This window comes from Phragmites australis, chromosome 14 (assembly GCF_958298935.1).
Source record: "Phragmites australis chromosome 14, lpPhrAust1.1, whole genome shotgun sequence".
Taxonomy (NCBI): Eukaryota; Viridiplantae; Streptophyta; class Magnoliopsida; order Poales; family Poaceae; genus Phragmites; species Phragmites australis.
The window spans coordinates 29,473,680-29,491,321 of record NC_084934.1 but is presented as its reverse complement, the minus strand read 5'-3'; the positions used below and the strand labels follow the sequence as shown (position 1 = coordinate 29,491,321).

Here is a 17,642-nt window from a genome sequence, read left to right as displayed (position 1 = left end):
ATCTCTATTGTACACCTAAATTTATTAAACGGCTATCGTATAAAGCTAGACTATATTTTTTATTTTAAAAATACATCTAATATTCCATTATTTTATCTTACGTACTTAGACGTTCACTATTTATCTTTTATATATTTTAAAATATATTTAATTTTCTATTATTTACTTTTTATATCTTAGCTGTCTAATATTTTCTAAATTGATTGGAACATATGTGCAATTTCTAGTATTTCTTTGCTTCCTTATCCTTTTATGTTTTGTCCCATATATCAAAGGCTAGTTCATCCATTCAATAATGCCATTACAAAATACCAGTGCTGATTGCTGAACCTTAAGCTATGTATCGAATCGTTGACTCATTGTGCGGCCCCGGTTATCCTGTACGTAAGGTCACGTGACGTCACGTGATGGCTCCGTTCGACCAAGAAAGTGTTCAAAAATTTCGCCGGTTAAGCCTAGCTATACTTGTATGAATCAACACAGGAGGATTAGTTACGACTGATATTGGTGGCCTTGATTTGGAGTTTTTTCACAAGAAAAAGCATGCAAGGTGCGTGCTAGCTCATGCGAAACGACACTACATTATTGGTGACCATTTATACGATCGATCAAGTTGTTAGGATTATGGTACATATGTAAACAAAAAGACGTATAACTAAATTGCAAAAAATAGATTAGCTCAAATTATTCTCTCTCCTTCATAGTGAACGAATGAAGAAACACGAATCGCATTCCTTTTTTTTATTTCATATGTTGCAGGATTGGATAATGTGCGGTGCGCGCAGGTACTCCCGTCAGAGTTTGGTCACTTGGATAGCCCGAGAAGCTTGGGAAGCTTGGGAAGCCATACCAGGCAGCACCACTATCACAGTTGTCTCTTGTCGATTTGTTCAGAAATTTGAGTGCGTAATCCAGTAATCCACAATCATAGAACCAGGCCCGTACGGGAGGCATGTGCAACATGTGCTTCTGCACAGCGCCCTCAAATGATTAGGGCTCCCAATTATTTGAAACAGTATACTTAGTAGTCTAATCATCAAATTAGATGAGTAATCTACTTCGTATTGCATTAGCAATGAAGAATGATATTTATTGTCTCATGGGAAGTTGCGCGTAATATCCGTTAGGGCTTGAGGATTGCGCGACAAGTTATATTAGCCGTGGAGAGAAATTAGATAAAAAAGTTGGTTACTCTACTTAAATTATTAGTCGGATGCACTACGTGAAAAACATCAAGTGTGATGAGTCATAATAAATATGGATGATTTGTCCTACACCTGTTACTTCGAATGTATCATTGATGACTAGTGACGGGTAAGGATCTGTCACCAATAATATCATCGGTGATATATCATAACCGTGACCCATCACCTATAAGCGTCTCACATGTGTTAGGGGGAGAGACATAAATAACGGATAACCTAATTGCTCGTCACTTATATTCTAACATAAGTGATAGGTGAAGAGATTACCTATCACTTATGTCTTTCACCCATATATTGTAGAGGAATATATGTGATTAGTAACCTAGTTACCTATCACCTATGCGTAGATTATCATGCTGGATTGACCTGCTTCCTGACTGCATCCTGGAGCATAGCCAGGATTTTCATCTTCTCCCTGCAATCAACATCAACACATCCAAATCCATATTAACAAACACTAGCTCAAATAGTATTGATCACAAAATCGCAAAGGTTACAAAGTTCCAATCCATTGCAGAATCACAAATATTACAAAGTTTCGATCAATTTATATATGTAAGACCTCACAACCTAGGGATTCTATAGTGAAACTCGTCATGTGTGCTGATGATTTCAGACACAAAGAACTCGACGATCCGTCGTCGAATCTCTAGAAGTGCATCGCCGTATAAAAAAAGAGCGTCAAATAGAGGAAAGAAAATGAATCAAGATTACTACAAACTGCTCACATTACTACAAACTTACACCTTAAGATATCATCGCTTAAAAGAGGTGGCGAAAAATATAAATAGATAAGCCAAATTCTCAGGCTTCTATTAACAACGTATTAGCAAAAAACAGGATTAAGAACTACACACATTCACTATCTCACGTTTGTATTAACAACATACTAGCAAGAACCAGCTGACTGCAACAACATCATCCCAACATATCAAAGAACTCTATGCATACCCATTATACACAGTGCCCCTTTTCTGCCCCATGATTTCTTAGAGGAAAGAAAAGGAATTAAGGTTAAGAACATGGTACAAGACAAATATTAGTAGATAGATTATAGGGATGGATGTATTGAATTGAAAAATACCGAATCAGATTATGGAGATAATTATATATGAGTGCAAGCTCAATTGGGAAACTGAAAAGATGTGCAAGGTGCATGTGTAATAGCCATCCTAGTCGAGCTTTACACTCATATATATGGTAAATAGTTATCTTCTCTCTTCATTTACGAGATGGATTCAAAAGCATGATTATCTGTCATCATGTTTAAAGCATCTAAGGAATTACACATAGCTATTATAAGTATAATTGCTTTCAGAAGATGAAAACCATTATGAGCATGGATCTCATCTTACATAAACATAGATAAAGAAATAATAGAATGAACCAAATATACATGACCTTTGAAAGATATAACATCAAAGTACAAAAATCAGTTTCTAAAATCATGTATACAGAGTGTTCCAGACAGCATATGCATACTATGTATAATAGTGCTATCAAAAAATGAATATCAATTAGCCATAAGACTAATAAGGTCCTACCCCTTAATTTTCCTATTGAAAACATTATTGATTGGATATTTATCAAGTTCTCAATTAGTTCTTATTCCCTAGACCGAGTTCTCAATAATTAAATAGCATCATCAGAAGTTATGTTATTGTGCCAGAATAGAAATAGCTCATACACTGAACAAAACTATATGATAGCTACCAAGTCAGAGACAATCAAAAGGGCATCAAGATTCAAATCAAGTACCAACAATAGCAAAAACAAGATGAACTAGCAACTAGAGTATATAACAATGCTGTCCAGAACAGAAAGAGGAAAAAACTCATAAAATAAGAACTTATTTAGATAACACATGCTGTGAAATTATGAATTACTATATTTCAAAATACCCAAAATGGATACATGGCCAACAAAACAAAGATGTTAACAGACCTCAAGACAACCAATTCTACCATGAAATAAGCATTGGCAGTAAACAAAAACAAGGAACATAACTGTAATAAAAACAAGGATGTCTTTATAACATAATTGAGGAAAATAGAAAAAGAAAGAAATTACTTTCTATTAGGTCAAGATATGTGATAAAACTTGAGTATAATTTGCACCATTTTTTTTTAAGAACTAACCCGTATTTTTTAAGTACAAAATCTAGACTAGCTACTTTGAACATCATAATTAATAAACAAATTGTAGACTGCCTACAACATCAGCAAGAACAAAGAGTAGCACAATGTGCTAATCTATTCACCAAAACAACGTGTCCAGGATCAAGGACTTGGTGCAAGAGCGCAAGACTTGAATGTCTCTTTTCATTGCAGTTGAAACATTCAACATTGAGCAAAGATGTGGGAAGATATGGAGGGGGAGGAGCGGGGCGTATCTCGGTGTGGGGGAGATCGTGGTACGCTTGGGGGCGACGATGGTGCTCCAAGTGCGGTGGGGCTCCGAGGGGAGCGGAGAGAGGGTGTCGTCGGCGGGGGTGGTGATAGGCTTAGGGGCGACGGTGATGACATGCTTGGGGGCAATGGTGGCGACGGCGACGAGATCTAACGGTGGTGACAGTGATGGCAATGAGCTCGGCAGAGGGCGATGACAAACCCTAGCTCGAAATGACTTAGGCGCTCGAGTGGGAAATGACTTAGGCGATGCGCACGTGGACACAACCAATATATACATACAACTAATAAGTGACGGACGATACATTTTACCTGTCACCTATTACAATCACTCATCACTTATTTTAGAGCGTCGGTGACGACTAATAATGTTAAACCGTCACCTATAAATTACAATAAGTGACAGGTAATATTATTTACCCATCACCTACTATAATAAGTGACGTTTGATTAATTTCACGCGTTGTATTATACTTTTCAAAGAGAAAAAATTTAGCTGAACGAAAATTCAAATAACTTGAAATCTAAAATTTAAATTTGACATTAATATTACAAATTCAAATAACTTGAAACAAAAAAAAATCAAAATTGACATTAATATTACAAATTCGATACTCAAATTCAAATTCGTCATTTTTGTGCTTTCTTAACATGAATCCCTTCATTATGGACGGAGCGTAGGTATAGAGTTTTCTCAATCGGTGAAAGGTGTGGAAAGGGGGAGATACACACCTTCAAAGACCTAGCACCAATTCAAACTTCAAATCAACAAGATATTAGAAAATCTCTAGTGGAGTCTGTGAAAATCACCAGCATTATGCCGGTGGCACTGTTGAGTAACTATTCACTCGCATAGTGGCTGACGAGTTCTTAAAACAGATCCATATAATAAGTGATAGGTGATAGTATTACCCGTCACTTATTTATTTGTCATAAGTGACGGGTCATATTACGACCCATCACTTATGACTGGCTCAGGGAGACCCGTCACCTATGTCAAGTCATAAGTAACGGGAAATAACACAACCCGTCACTTATGATTGGCGCAGGAAGATCCGTCACTTATGACTGGTGCATGAAGATCCGTCACTTATAATCATGTTATAAGTAGCGGGTGTAGTTATTACCCGTCACTCATGTCATAGGTAATATATGAGTCATCACCTTTTACGTGATATCTGTTATGGATCTATATCGTGTTGCGACTCGAGGCGACATAAGTGATAGGTCGTGTAATAACTCGTCACTAAATTGTGTCTTCTTTATCCGTTTTTCACGTAATGATATAAGTGGGAGAACAAATATAAATCTCAACATTAAATTCTATGATTAAGGTCTGATTGACATCGATCCAACCATCAATCAACATAATTTTAGGAGGAAGCAACTTTATATCGTAGACCTACGATCATAGGTGATGGACGGTCAAGATCAAAAGTTCCCTATCCAACTTGTATGTTTATATTATATGGAATATAGATTGAATTTGTTGAATTTCTACCCGTGTTCTGCAATGACATATGAAAGACTTACTGGATTAGTCAAAAGAAAACAATATTTTGGATAATGTTTCCTATGAAGATCTAATTGAGGATTTTGTATAAGGAATGCTAGAGTATAGCACATTTCAGCTAAAAGGTAGTTTAGTAGTTAAGAGTTTCAAGATTTGACTTTTGGCAAGCTGTATTTCTTAGAGAAAATTGTATTACCAGTAGATTAATAAGCAAAATATTTTCTCAATTGTCTTTTGGTATACCTAGGGCCTAATTATGGAATTCGCACCGGGCCCTAATTATTTAGGTAAGAGCTAATAATCACAAGACGACTCTTAACTAATCATGGGTTTAAGGGGTCTCGGAGCTTCACGGGAAAGGCAATATCTTGCCCGGCGACAACTTGGTAGTTGGTACACTGCCTCTGGTGATGTATCAGTATCGAATTCTATATGGATGGTTAGTGAGGATGGATTATTCCTCGTTTATCACTGATTAAATCTTAGGCTTATTTTTTATGAATTTTATCAAGATGAAATATTCTTTCAGTGATTGATGATGTATCAGTATCGAAATATTCTTTTGAATTGTGCTGTGTTACATTGTTTTCTTCTTTGAACATGCTTTGGTCCATTGCACGACGGCGATGCCATTGCCTAAGGCCTACGGTACAAATTTGCGCGCGACACGACTGCCCACACCAGCCTGTGCCACATGAGATGCCCGGCGCCTGTGTCCAATCGCGCTGTGATGGAAGTGGGACCCGATCGCTCAGGCCTCGACCGGGCAGGGCAGGGTCTTTTCTATCAGCCGGTCATCGCCGCTTCTCACTGACATTCTGGACCCACCAATCTCGTGCACCCTTCGGGCCCCACACAGCAGTGACCGTCCACCCTATCCTAACGGCATGGGTCGCACCCGCTCACCGCACCACGTTGGCTCCCCTCCCCATCCTCCGGAATGTGATCCTCTAACGTGTAGGAGAAAGTTAGGTAGCTACAGTATATCTGATTTTGCTCAATTGCAGCCGTGCGATCGAGAAGCTAGGGATCCGATGATGAGTCACAGTAAATAAATGAACAGTAAATACATACAGTTTTTTGATGACCAATATTTTTCGTATAATATTTGGTAAACAATAATTACTGCGCGCTCGAGGGACAACGCCTGGAGGATCCGGTTCCCCATCCTCATTTCTTCGGCTGCGCGGATGCGCCTATAAAACCCAGACGACGGAAGCTTCTCTCTTCCTCCTCATCCCCCGTCGTTTTCCCAGACTCTCCTTCTCGGCGCGGCCCCATGGGTGTAGGACCAGCGAGCTCGTCCTAGCTCCCTCTTTCGGCTCCCGCTGTCGCTGCTCCGCGCAGCTGCCTACGCGTTCGCTTCCAGTGGCGAGGGTCCAATGGACGAGGAGATCGGCGGCGCCGCGCGGCAGGTAACGGCTCGACCCACCCCACCTGCTGTGAACTCGTTTCGGGTGCTCGGATTTTGCTCGATTCCGGTAAGGGCTGCCTTTTGCGTTTGTTCCTGAGCGGTTCGGTGGTCGTCGCGCGATCTGGAACGCGGAGAGCTGGTGCGGGTGCGTTCTGATTCTGCTCGATTTCGGGAGGGTTTCAGTTATTCGTACTATTGGAGATTGCTGCTTGCCTATATTCGATTTGATCCATCTATTTGGAAGGTAGTATTGAGGTTGAAATTTGCTGTCAAATGCGAGAGGTGGCGGCCGAGGGGATTTAATTCGTTGGATCACTGGTTGGTCAAGTTGTTCTAGATGGCTAGCTTCATCCGTATCATATGATTGAATCGGGTCAACTATTTGGTTCGAGCTTGATGTTGCTTGCTCGTGAGTCGTGACGACCAACTGACCATGACAGCAAATATTTTTCACCTTGTTACTGCGTTGACGCATCGTTATCGTTTCTAAATTGACACGTGTATAGTTTTAAATTTCGAAATGCTTGAGATCGAATTCTCTTGAGAAAAAGTTACTTTCAGTCAAATTATTCAATTAACAATCACCGTAATACTAGTACATCAGCAGTTTCGGCCCGTGTCGCCGGAAACTTGACTTAGCGTCGCTGGAAATCCAGTTTGGGTACAGGATTGGTGTTGCTTACTGACCACTGACCACTTGTGGTGGTTGTTTTGCAGCTTCAGTGGAAAAGTTACTGCAAAACTCTCTCTCTACTAGCGTTTCAGAGCTTCGGTGTGGTGTATGGAGACTTGAGTACATCGCCTCTGTACGTCTACAGAAGCGCATTGTCTGGTAATCTGAACAGTTACCGTGACGAGACGACCATCTTTGGGTTGTTTTCGCTGATATTTTGGACCTTGACACTTGTTCCGTTGCTGAAATATGTCATAATCGTCTTGAGTGCAGATGATAACGGGGAAGGTGAGCAACTTAATTGCACTGGATCGTGTTACTGATGCATTTTGAAACGGAAGGATTGTGTTACTGATTTTCTAACTGAAATGCATATGCTGTATGACAAGTTTTGTTAATTGAATTTCCGGAAAGTGCTAGCTTAGCTTAGTCCAGGCATAGTTCAGGTAGGTTTTGCTGTTGTGAGGGATACAGAAAAGGACAACTGTGTAACAAGAACGTTGGCTCGAGCTATCTAGCAGTTGATTTATTTAGCTATTTTGTTTTTTATATGCATGTTACTTATTAAAATTAATGTGTTATACAGGTGGAACATTTGCTTTATACTCACTTCTTTGCAGACATGCAAAATTCAGTCTGCTTCCAAACCAGCAAGCGGCAGATGAAGAGCTGTCAACATACTATCAGCCTGGAGCTGGTCGTACTTCTGTTTCCTCTCCATTCAAAAGGTTTCTGGAGAAGCACAGGAAGCTGCGGACCTGCTTACTTCTTTTTGTTCTATTTGGTGCATGCATGGTGATAGGTGATGGCGTTCTTACACCGACCATATCTGGTATGCATTACATGTGCCTGTTTCTTCGTTCTGTGTTTCACTTGGTTTAGTTATGCATTACATGCTTCTCTCTTGTCATGACTGATGTTGTGTATGCTACAGTTTTGTCAGCCATCTCTGGATTACAAGACCCTGCCACAAGTGGATTAGGAGATGGTATGTATTAGTTATATTTCTTTTCTACGATCCATGGTGGTTTAGTAACTTGTTCTTGTAACAATAAAATATTATAATCATTATTTATTTATACCAAAGGGCCCTATAGCAAATTGTTTTAAGAAGTTATTCCATGTAGTCATGCTTATAGAGCATCAGGGAAGTTGGCTGAAGTTTCATAGGTTCGTTTGGAATTCAACACTGAACAACATTGTCATGCTTTTCTTAGTTGATCTCCTAGATTTCGGTAATGTGCTGGGTGCTGTACTCAATTTGTAGTTTAATAGCCTCTTAATTTGCAATATGGATCTTAAGTGCTACCTTTATTATATCTAAGTAATATTAAGTTTTTGTCGTGTATGCTAAAAAAGCACTTGATTCTAATATTTAAATATCTAGTTGTCAAAATTTCGTGGGAGCGTGACTTGGTTTGACGGCATATCGGTACATCTTTTGTGGGAGGAATGCTTGTTTGTTCGTGTGAAAGAGAACTACATGATTACAGAAATGTGTTTGTGTATATGGATTATGTGCACTAATATATATGCTAATTATAAATTATGCAATACTTTTATTTCTTGCAAATATATCACCATCTTGACAACTTGCTGGTGTGCAGGTTGGATTGTATTCATTGCATGTGTTGTGCTTGTTGGTCTCTTTGCTCTCCAACACCGAGGCACTCATAGGGTGGCATTCATGTTTGCTCCCATTGTTTTGCTCTGGCTTTTGAGCATTGGTATCATTGGTCTATATAACATCATCCACTGGAATCCTAGAATATGTCTTGCTCTTTCTCCACACTATACAGTAAAGTTCTTCAAGACAACAGGAAGAGATGGTTGGATGGCTCTCGGAGGAGTACTTCTTGCTATCACAGGTCAATTCAAGTAGACCTGTTATCTAGCTGAAACTATTTAGTCTTATTTCTTGAATGAATAGCTTGTCTGAGGAATTTGTGTGACACATGCAGGTACTGAAGCTATGTTTGCCGACCTTGGCCACTTCACTGCTGCATCTATTAGGGTATGAAGAAATGCGAATATATTTGTCAATACTCAAAAAGACGTCATACTAAATCCAGCTGTTCTCATGCCTGCAGTTGGCTTTTGTTGGTGTCATATATCCCTGTCTTGTGCTGCAATACATGGGGCAAGCTGCGTTTCTGTCTAGAAACACGTCAGCTGTACATGCTAGTTTTTATCTTTCCATTCCACGTAAGCTTCAGAACTTGAAGCTTGTTTGTGACTTGTCTCTTCATATGTTGCCAAAAACAATATTGAATCATATCGCATCATGTTTGCAGGTCCTGTGTTTTGGCCTGTGTTTGTCATAGCAACACTTGCTGCAGTTGTGGGCAGCCAAGCTATCATATCTGCAACCTTTTCTATTGTGAAGCAGTGCCTTGCTTTGGGATGCTTTCCACGGGTGAAGGTTGTGCATACGTCAAGGTGGATTCGTGGCCAGATCTATATACCTGAGATGAATTGGATCCTGATGGTCCTTTGTTTAGCTGTGACAGTTGGCTTTCGTGACATAACAGTGATAGGAAATGCTTATGGTAAGTTTGATCACTTCAGTACTGCAGAAACTGCGCAGATCCTACTGAACACATGACTTTTTTGTTCTCAAACCATATTGCTCTTCCATTTTACAGCACGTACATATACTTCATTTCATTCAGACCCTGCATTTTTAGGTGTTTTCAACTTTATGGTCCAAAGTACACCCTCCTAGATTGACTTCTTGATGCATCACATACATTTGGTTTTACCACTCTTAGTTGAACAACCAAAAGGTTTAAGAAATGTGCAGTAGTGCATTTTTACAATAGGCAGTAGTACTGTATCTCACATATCTCCCCTGATGTTTGCAAGTTATGAACACCAGCTGTTATTTTTCTTGGGTAGGCCGTAAGTGGTGCTCACAACTTTGGAGATGGATATTCAGTTAATACTAGCATCTGTCCTTATTCTGACGCACATAATGACCCGTTTGTCTGCCATCAATTGATCATTTCTTCACGAGTTCCTCAGACTGTTGACCATGACTAACTTTTGCTCCTTTCCTCTGCATGATCTCAGGTCTTGCGTGCATCACTGTGATGTTTGTCACCACCTGGCTGATGTCACTGGTCATCGTCTTCGTGTGGCAGAACAACCTCCTGATCGCCTTGCTATTCCTCGCATTCTTCGGGTCAATCGAAGGCGTCTATCTGTCTGCAGCAGTCATGAAGGTTCCTCAGGGCGGATGGACTCCGATCGCTCTAGCCCTCGTGTTTATGTTCGTCATGTACGTGTGGCACTACGGCACGCGGCGGAAGTACCTGTTCGATCTCCAGAACAAGGTGTCCATGAAATGGATCCTGACGCTCGGCCCGAGTCTTGGGATCATGCGCGTGCCGGGGATCGGCCTCATCTACACGGAGCTGGTCACCGGGGTGCCGGCCATCTTCTCGCACTTCGTCACCAACCTGCCGGCGTTCCACCAGGTCCTGGTCTTCGTCTGCGTCAAGTCCGTGCCGGTGCCGTACGTGCCCACGGACGAGCGGTACCTTATCGGGAGGATCGGCCCCAGGGTGTACCGCATGTACCGCTGCATCGTCAGGTACGGGTACAAGGACGTGCAGAAGGACGATGAGAACTTCGAGAACCACATCGTGATGAGCATCGCCAAGTTCATCCAAATGGAGGCCGAGGAGGCCGCCTCGTCGGGAAGCTACGAGTCGTCGACGGAGGGGAGGATGGCGGTCGTGCACACCACGGACACCACCGGGACCGGGCTGATGGTGAGGGACTCCATCGACGACGCAGGCACGTCCCTGTCCCTGACCAGGAGCAGCAAGTCGGAGACGCTCCGGAGCCTGCAGTCCATCTACGAGCAGGAGGCGGCGGGCAGCTTGAGCCGCCGCCGGAGGGTGCGGTTCCAGATCTCCGAGGAGGAGCGGATCGACCCGCAGGTGAGGGACGAGCTGTCCGACCTCCTGGAGGCGAAGGAGGCCGGTGTGGCGTACATCATCGGCCACTCGTACGTCAAGGCGAGGAAGAACTCGAATTTCCTCAAGACGTTCGCCATCAACTACGCTTACTCGTTCCTCCGGAAGAACTGCAGGGGGCCATCGGTGACGCTGCACATCCCCCATATCAGCCTCATCGAGGTCGGCATGATCTACTACGTGTAGCCGTGCAGGGGACCTCAAACCCGCAGCGGATTTTGTGACATGGCTGCTTTGAACTCGGCCTGCTTCTGCTGAAGATATCAGTGTAGTGTTCTGTCTGTGCTTGTATATCTGCTAGTTTCGCCGAGGTGTCAGGCAGGTAAGAGATAGCCGAATCGGCCTGTCGCCACCGTTTGAATTCCGGAGCTGAGCTTCGGTAACCTTGTAGATACATTGTGTTCATCATGGAAATTAAGCATTAGCTTGGCTACAGGTTTGAGCATCCTTTGTTTGTGCCTGTATACACAGCTCCCACGAGAATTTGACGCTTGTTTGGAATCTGATCATATCACATATACTTCTTGCTAATCCTTTGGTCGAACTGTGGGCAAACGAAAGCTGAAGAAATTACGAATTCGGCAAGCCAAATTGTCGGCAGTGCTTTGTTTGGGCATGAAACGGAAACTCTGATGAAAGAAATCCCGAATGCGCCCACATGTCAGGGAGAGAGATGCAGTCAAGCAGAGAGCGGAGGACAGAGGAGCTTTTGACTCGAGCGCGCACGGTGGTCCGGTCGGGCTTCAGACCTGGTCCGACCAGACCCCAAGAGCCCAACCGACCGAACCGGTCGCGTTCCTTCCTCTTCCAGTCCTCCTGCCTACCGTGCGGCGGAGACATGGCGGCGGCCGGCGGCCTTAGTGACGAAGAGCGGCGCGCGCTCCGGGGCAGCAAGTTCGCACCCCTTCCGGCGCCTCCTCCCTCCTCCCTCCTCCCACCCCCAGCCCAGGTACCGCATCGCCCCTTCTCTGTTACCTGCGTCCAGATCCACTGATAGCTTATAGTTCCCGATTCAAGCGTATCATGTGATTTCTCTTGCAGGACCCAACTAGATTCTACTTGTGAATGCTTGCTTAATGTTGTTCTAAGCAAATTGATAGAGTGAAAGACTGTGTATGGGTGAGGATTAGGGTTTCATCAATTGCGGTTTGGCTGCTTGGTCAGAAGGAAACTGCGGGTAATTGAAGTGAAATTGCGAATTCAAAATACTGGTAGTATCGCTTCGAGTAATTCCTACTCTTAGTTGGGAGAATTGCAATTCTGGGTGAGAAATGCAATTTGGATTTAGATTATAGTCTCAGCACCCTTTTTTATTCGTGATAGGTGGCTCCACTGCTTGGTACTTGAACGTGAGCGTGACTTATGTAATTCAAAATTCGCATCATTGGGATGCTATCAATTGTCATGTATGAATCTAGGATTCCAGGTGTAACTGTTGTTGGAGTAACAAGGGGTTCTTGCATTTAGCCATTTATGCTTGCCTCTGTCAATGCAAAGCTAGTTTGTACATACACACACAGAAAAGGAGCAAGTTGAAGCCCGGGTGTGTATCGCATGGAACATAAAGTAGAGTTGCACTGTGGCAGATCTTATAGTGGTAATGCAGCATGGTATTGTTGTCCCTCATGCACAAAGAAGCAGTAGAGTATAATTACCTCAAAATCTTCATGAACATTTCTTTTTTGGTAATGATCATAACATTATCCGTGATTGCTTTATCATATAGGATGGCCCATTCTGGAGGACCACTAACTACAAACAAGGCTGCTGCTTTAGCGAAATTCCTCCAGAGAAAACTTCAGCAACCTGATGGCTTAGACTCCCTGAACCCTGACCTTGTAAAACTGGCTGTGAAAAATGCAAAGGAAACCATAAAAGCTAGCAAGGGTACACGTCTACCACTATTGCACTATTATATATGTATCCTTCGAAAAACATGCACCACATGAGTAATCTATTTATAGAGCATACTATGTAATATTTAAGGCATTCTCTGGTGATATTCATTCCTCTTGGGTGCCATTTGGTACTTGGTGCAACATAGGAGTATGAAATATACCTCGTATTATAGTCAAACCATTTGGCGCTTTCTTGCATTCTTTAAAGTGATTGTTAGTAGAAGACTGTTAAATCTTTTTGCTATGATATGATGACTCACATAGAAAAGACTCAAATGAGGGCTACCTTTTGTTTTAGGACCACATGAGCTGTAGTTATAGCTCGTGTGGAACTTCATAACTTTATGCACCTGAAATGATAAGAATCAGGCCTGATGCTAGATTGATTTTATCCATCAAAGTAGTGCTAACGTTTTTGTGGTTGATCTCTGCCATTGTTCTTCTCATCATTGATGTTTCCCAATTTACTTCTCATGTATCTATGAACTAGCAAAGTTGATGCATCCCCTCAATACACATTTGACCTACATTTTGGTGACTTTATCTTGCCAATGCAGGCGAGCCGTCCACTTCTGGAAGAGTAGTACGGCATGTTTCATTATTTGGGGATTGCTCTGAGGTATCTTTGTTGATGATAGCTTCCCGTATAAGTTCCTTATGTGATCCCGCACTTGACATTTCAGAGTACCAGGATTCTGAAGTTTCTAAAGATGAAGCAGAAGTCAAGGGGATCAAAAGAAAAAGGGAAAATAAGGTATGCATTCTGAAGATTTGCTTGAAATGTCTGCTACATATTTCCGGTTCGTAATGATGTAAGGTTTATTGAGTTGTATTTGACATAGTCATATTGTATTGCTCAGAAGTCTAAAGCTTATCAAGATAGCGGAGAACAGAGCGAGAAAAAGAAGAAAAAGAAAAAGAAAAAGTGCAAGGTAATAGCTATGATACATTATATCTTCTGTCCTTTTGTTTTGTCTTTTGTGTAAAGGAAATTATTTGGTAGACAGTGTGGCGAACTGGAACTAAGGGCATCTCCTGCTGCTATCTCTTATTTCTCTCAACACACTTCTCAAAAGATTTCGTTCTCAATTCCCTATGCTTCGCAATGCCACAATGCTTAGAGTTATCTCTTATTTTCTCTCCTTTTAAGAGTTAGCTTTTCAAGATTCCCTTCCACGTGAGCAAGATTTTCCTCCACGTTAGCTTCATCTCCATCCCCACTCACTTCTCTTCTCTCTGAATGCCACAGTAATAAGAGCTACCTGCTATCTACAACCACTGAAGTTGCTCTAAGACGCTATGCCATTATCATCGGCACAACCTACATGTAAATAAAAAAAATCATATGGGGTCTAGGTACTGTCACAGTGACTGTGTCACATTGTTTCAGCTCAGCATATGAACCTTCTACTACAAATGGTCAAAAGTGTTCTTGTGTCTCCGGTTTGCTCACCGGATATTGCCATTATTAAATAGTTTATTATTTGCACAATTATGCTAGCAGATACGATCTAAATGGAGCATTTCTACTCATGATGTTTGTGCTATCTTATTTCTTTTTTATGTAATATGATTCAGTGTTGTTGTGGATACTCAAGTCATCTACTCATAGCCTATCGTATATGTGATGAGTTTTCCGTAATGCAGGTTGCTAAGGCTTCCATGTCCCAGAAAACATCAAAGAAGAGAAGGTTGAGATCACTATGACACCATGATTCTTGAACTTCTCTGGTATTAGGGAGCTAAAAGCCGGCAGCCCTCCTATTTCCCCCCTAAATTTCTTGGTTTCATCTGAACCTCAGTGTTGTAAACTTACTCTGCCTGCCATATGGAGCACTGGAAGCCCCATTTGCTGCCAAGTGCAGGCTTAGCGGTGGCACATGTGTGGAAGATGGTAGGAAACAACCATAGAAACACTTACATGGGAATTCCCAGATTGTAGAATTGAAATTACCAATCTTTGTTTGCAAATGTCATTGGAACTGATATCACTGTAACTCGAATGTCGTTGTATGTACTCCATTCTTCTTTGTCCCCTGGTGCTATTCTTCCGGTGATATGCATTCGATCAATTTCCCATCCAACGTGTGCTGTATGGAAATGCTTGTCTTCTTTTTTTTTATACTGGATAATACTATATTCTACAACTCGCATGAGTGGCAAACTTGTCTGGGCCCTCTGCAGAATTCCTGTCTGTTGTGTCTTTTCCTGGGATTATGAGATCCTGTGATTGGCCCGATGAATCTGTCAGGCCTTTTGTTTCCCGAGGAGTCAACATGTCTTAAAACACAGCCATGCCGCTCGTGTAGCCTGCGCTGCACACTGCTACATCTATGCAGCATCTCCCTGCAGCCATTCCTTTGACTGCTGAACTAGGCATTGAGGCCTGTCCGTACATCCCTAATGCTCGCAAAACTTTGCAGCCTGCTTATCCTACGACTAAACGAGAAGACTCTGAGTTCAGTTCTGCTCAGAGCTGTTGGCTTACCCAGCCAGCATTGGAGCTCCGGTTGTAGACCAGTGTGCGTGTGTGTCCCTTTTTGTTGGTTTCTTCTCATCGGCGAGCCCCGAGTTTTTGTGTCACAACCCTTCACCGATCTAGAGTAGAGAAAAGTTTTTGGAGGGGGAGATCAGATGGATTCATCAGAGAAAGACAGAAGAAGCCCAGTTCGCCAGAGGAAAACTCTGGTTCAGTGGTTCAGTTTCGTCTCTCTCCTTTCTCGCCCCTCCCTCACGCGCTCCAGCGTTTTTAAGTTTGTTACAGCCAGCTGTCAAGGACCCCACTTGTCAGCCGGGTATCGCGCGTTTGGCCGCCTTGCTCGCTCGCTGACGCGCCGGGCCCTCTCTTCATTCCCCGATGGAGTTGGCGCCTGCGGCAGCCCGTCCCTCACGTGCGCCCGCGTCTTCTGCTCAGCTGTAGTCGAAGTAGTGGGCGCCGTGACATTCTCCCCTTCTTCAGGACCGGCTTGTCCCCAAGCCGGCGCATGTGGGAAGCGATGCTTGAGCTCGGAGAAGATCTCTCAGGTCGCTAAAGAAGCAGGTTGGCCATCCCATTGTATTAGCACTTGCTCGACCACCTTGGACCCGTGGCGATGGAGGCGCCGCTGGAGAATCTGCACGGGAACGCTTGGCACAATTGCTTCAGGCAGTGGCTCCGGCAGGACGGAATGCTTGATGGAGCCCGGTGGCAGAGCCTGACGCAGTTGGGACACATGGACGACGGGGTGGATGCGACTGGACGCCGGCAGCTGGAGCTTGTACGCCACTGCCCCAACGCGCTGCAAGACCTGAAAGGGACCAAAGTAACGGAATGCTAGCTTATGATTAGCACGATTCGTTACCGATGTTTGTAGATACGGCTGCAATTTGAGATACACCCAGTCGCCTTCCTTGAAATTACGTTCAGAGCGTCGCCGGTCTGCTTGATGCTTCATGCGTTGACAAGCTCGTTCAAGATGCTGGCGCAAAAGCAGGGTCTTCAGCTGTCTCTCCTTAGCCCATTCAGTAAGATCAGGATCGACACACACTGAAGAATCAACAATGCCAAAATGTCGAGGGGCATGGCCATATAATGTCTCAAATGGTGAATTTCCCAACACTGAGTGATATGAGGTGTTGTACCAAAATTCTGCTAGACTAATCCAAGAATGCCATTTAGTAGGACTCGAATGGACAAAACAGCGCAAATATGCCTCAAGACACTGATTGATTCTTTCGGTTTGACCGTCGGTTTGTGGATGGTATGAGGAGCTCATGTTTAGTTGAGTATTGGCCAGCCTAAACAACTCTTTCCAGAGATGACTTGTGAAGATTCTGTCTCGGTCTGAGATCAGATATTGGGGTAAACCATGTAATTTGTAGATGTTGTCCAAGTAACATTTAGCCACTTGCCAAGCAGTAAAAGGATGGGACAAGGGAATGAAATGTGCATACCTTGTCAATTTGTCCACCACCACCATAATACAGTTATAGCCGGCTGACCGAGGTAGCCCTTCAATAAAGTCTAAGGAGACATATTGCCAAGCTTGATCAGGAACGGGTAAAGGCTGTAATAAGCCAGGATATCTCACATGTTCAGTTTTAGCTTGTTTACAAACTGCGCATTGACTGACAAAAGCAGTAACTGCTCTCTTGAGACCAGGCCAAGCAAATAGTTTGCGGATTCTATTGTATGTGACCTGAATTCCTGAATGACCACCTAAGCCACTTGCATGCAAGGCCTGCAGTATTGTGTTGTGCAGAGTGGAGTTGTTGCCGAGCCAAATTCGTCCCTTATATCTGATTATCCCATCCTTAAGTGTATAAGGAGGTACAGATGTGGGGTTTAAAGCAAGCTGGGAGAGCAGGTCAGCAGCCAGCTTGTCATCAGCATATCCCGATATTACATCATCCAGCCAAGAAGGTACACTAGCTGAAATAGCATGCAGTTGTACTGGGTCATGAGAAACACACCTGGACAAGGCATCAGCAGCTGTGTTTTCAGCACCTTTTTTATATGCAATTTTGTATTGCAGTCCTTGTAATTTGGCCATTGCTTTTTGCTGCCAA

General features: G+C 43.0%; 1 protein-coding gene and 1 pseudogene across 1 annotated transcript; both read left to right on the top strand.

Annotated features, from left to right (window-relative positions):
- The first annotated feature begins 6,265 nt into the window (after positions 1 to 6,265).
- On the top strand, positions 6,266 to 11,625 carry LOC133890043 (potassium transporter 7-like). Its single transcript, XM_062330484.1, has 9 exons — positions 6,266 to 6,541; positions 7,258 to 7,501; positions 7,800 to 8,045; positions 8,148 to 8,201; positions 8,821 to 9,081; positions 9,175 to 9,227; positions 9,304 to 9,418; positions 9,508 to 9,762; positions 10,286 to 11,625. Exons 1-9 carry the CDS (start codon positions 6,509 to 6,511, stop codon positions 11,380 to 11,382), a joined length of 2,358 nt encoding a protein of 785 aa, XP_062186468.1. The 5' UTR covers positions 6,266 to 6,508; the 3' UTR covers positions 11,383 to 11,625.
- Positions 11,626 to 11,710: 85 nt separating this feature from the next.
- Positions 11,711 to 15,173, top strand: LOC133890044 (RNA-binding motif protein 25-like; annotated as a pseudogene).
- The last annotated feature ends 2,469 nt before the right edge of the window (positions 15,174 to 17,642 follow it).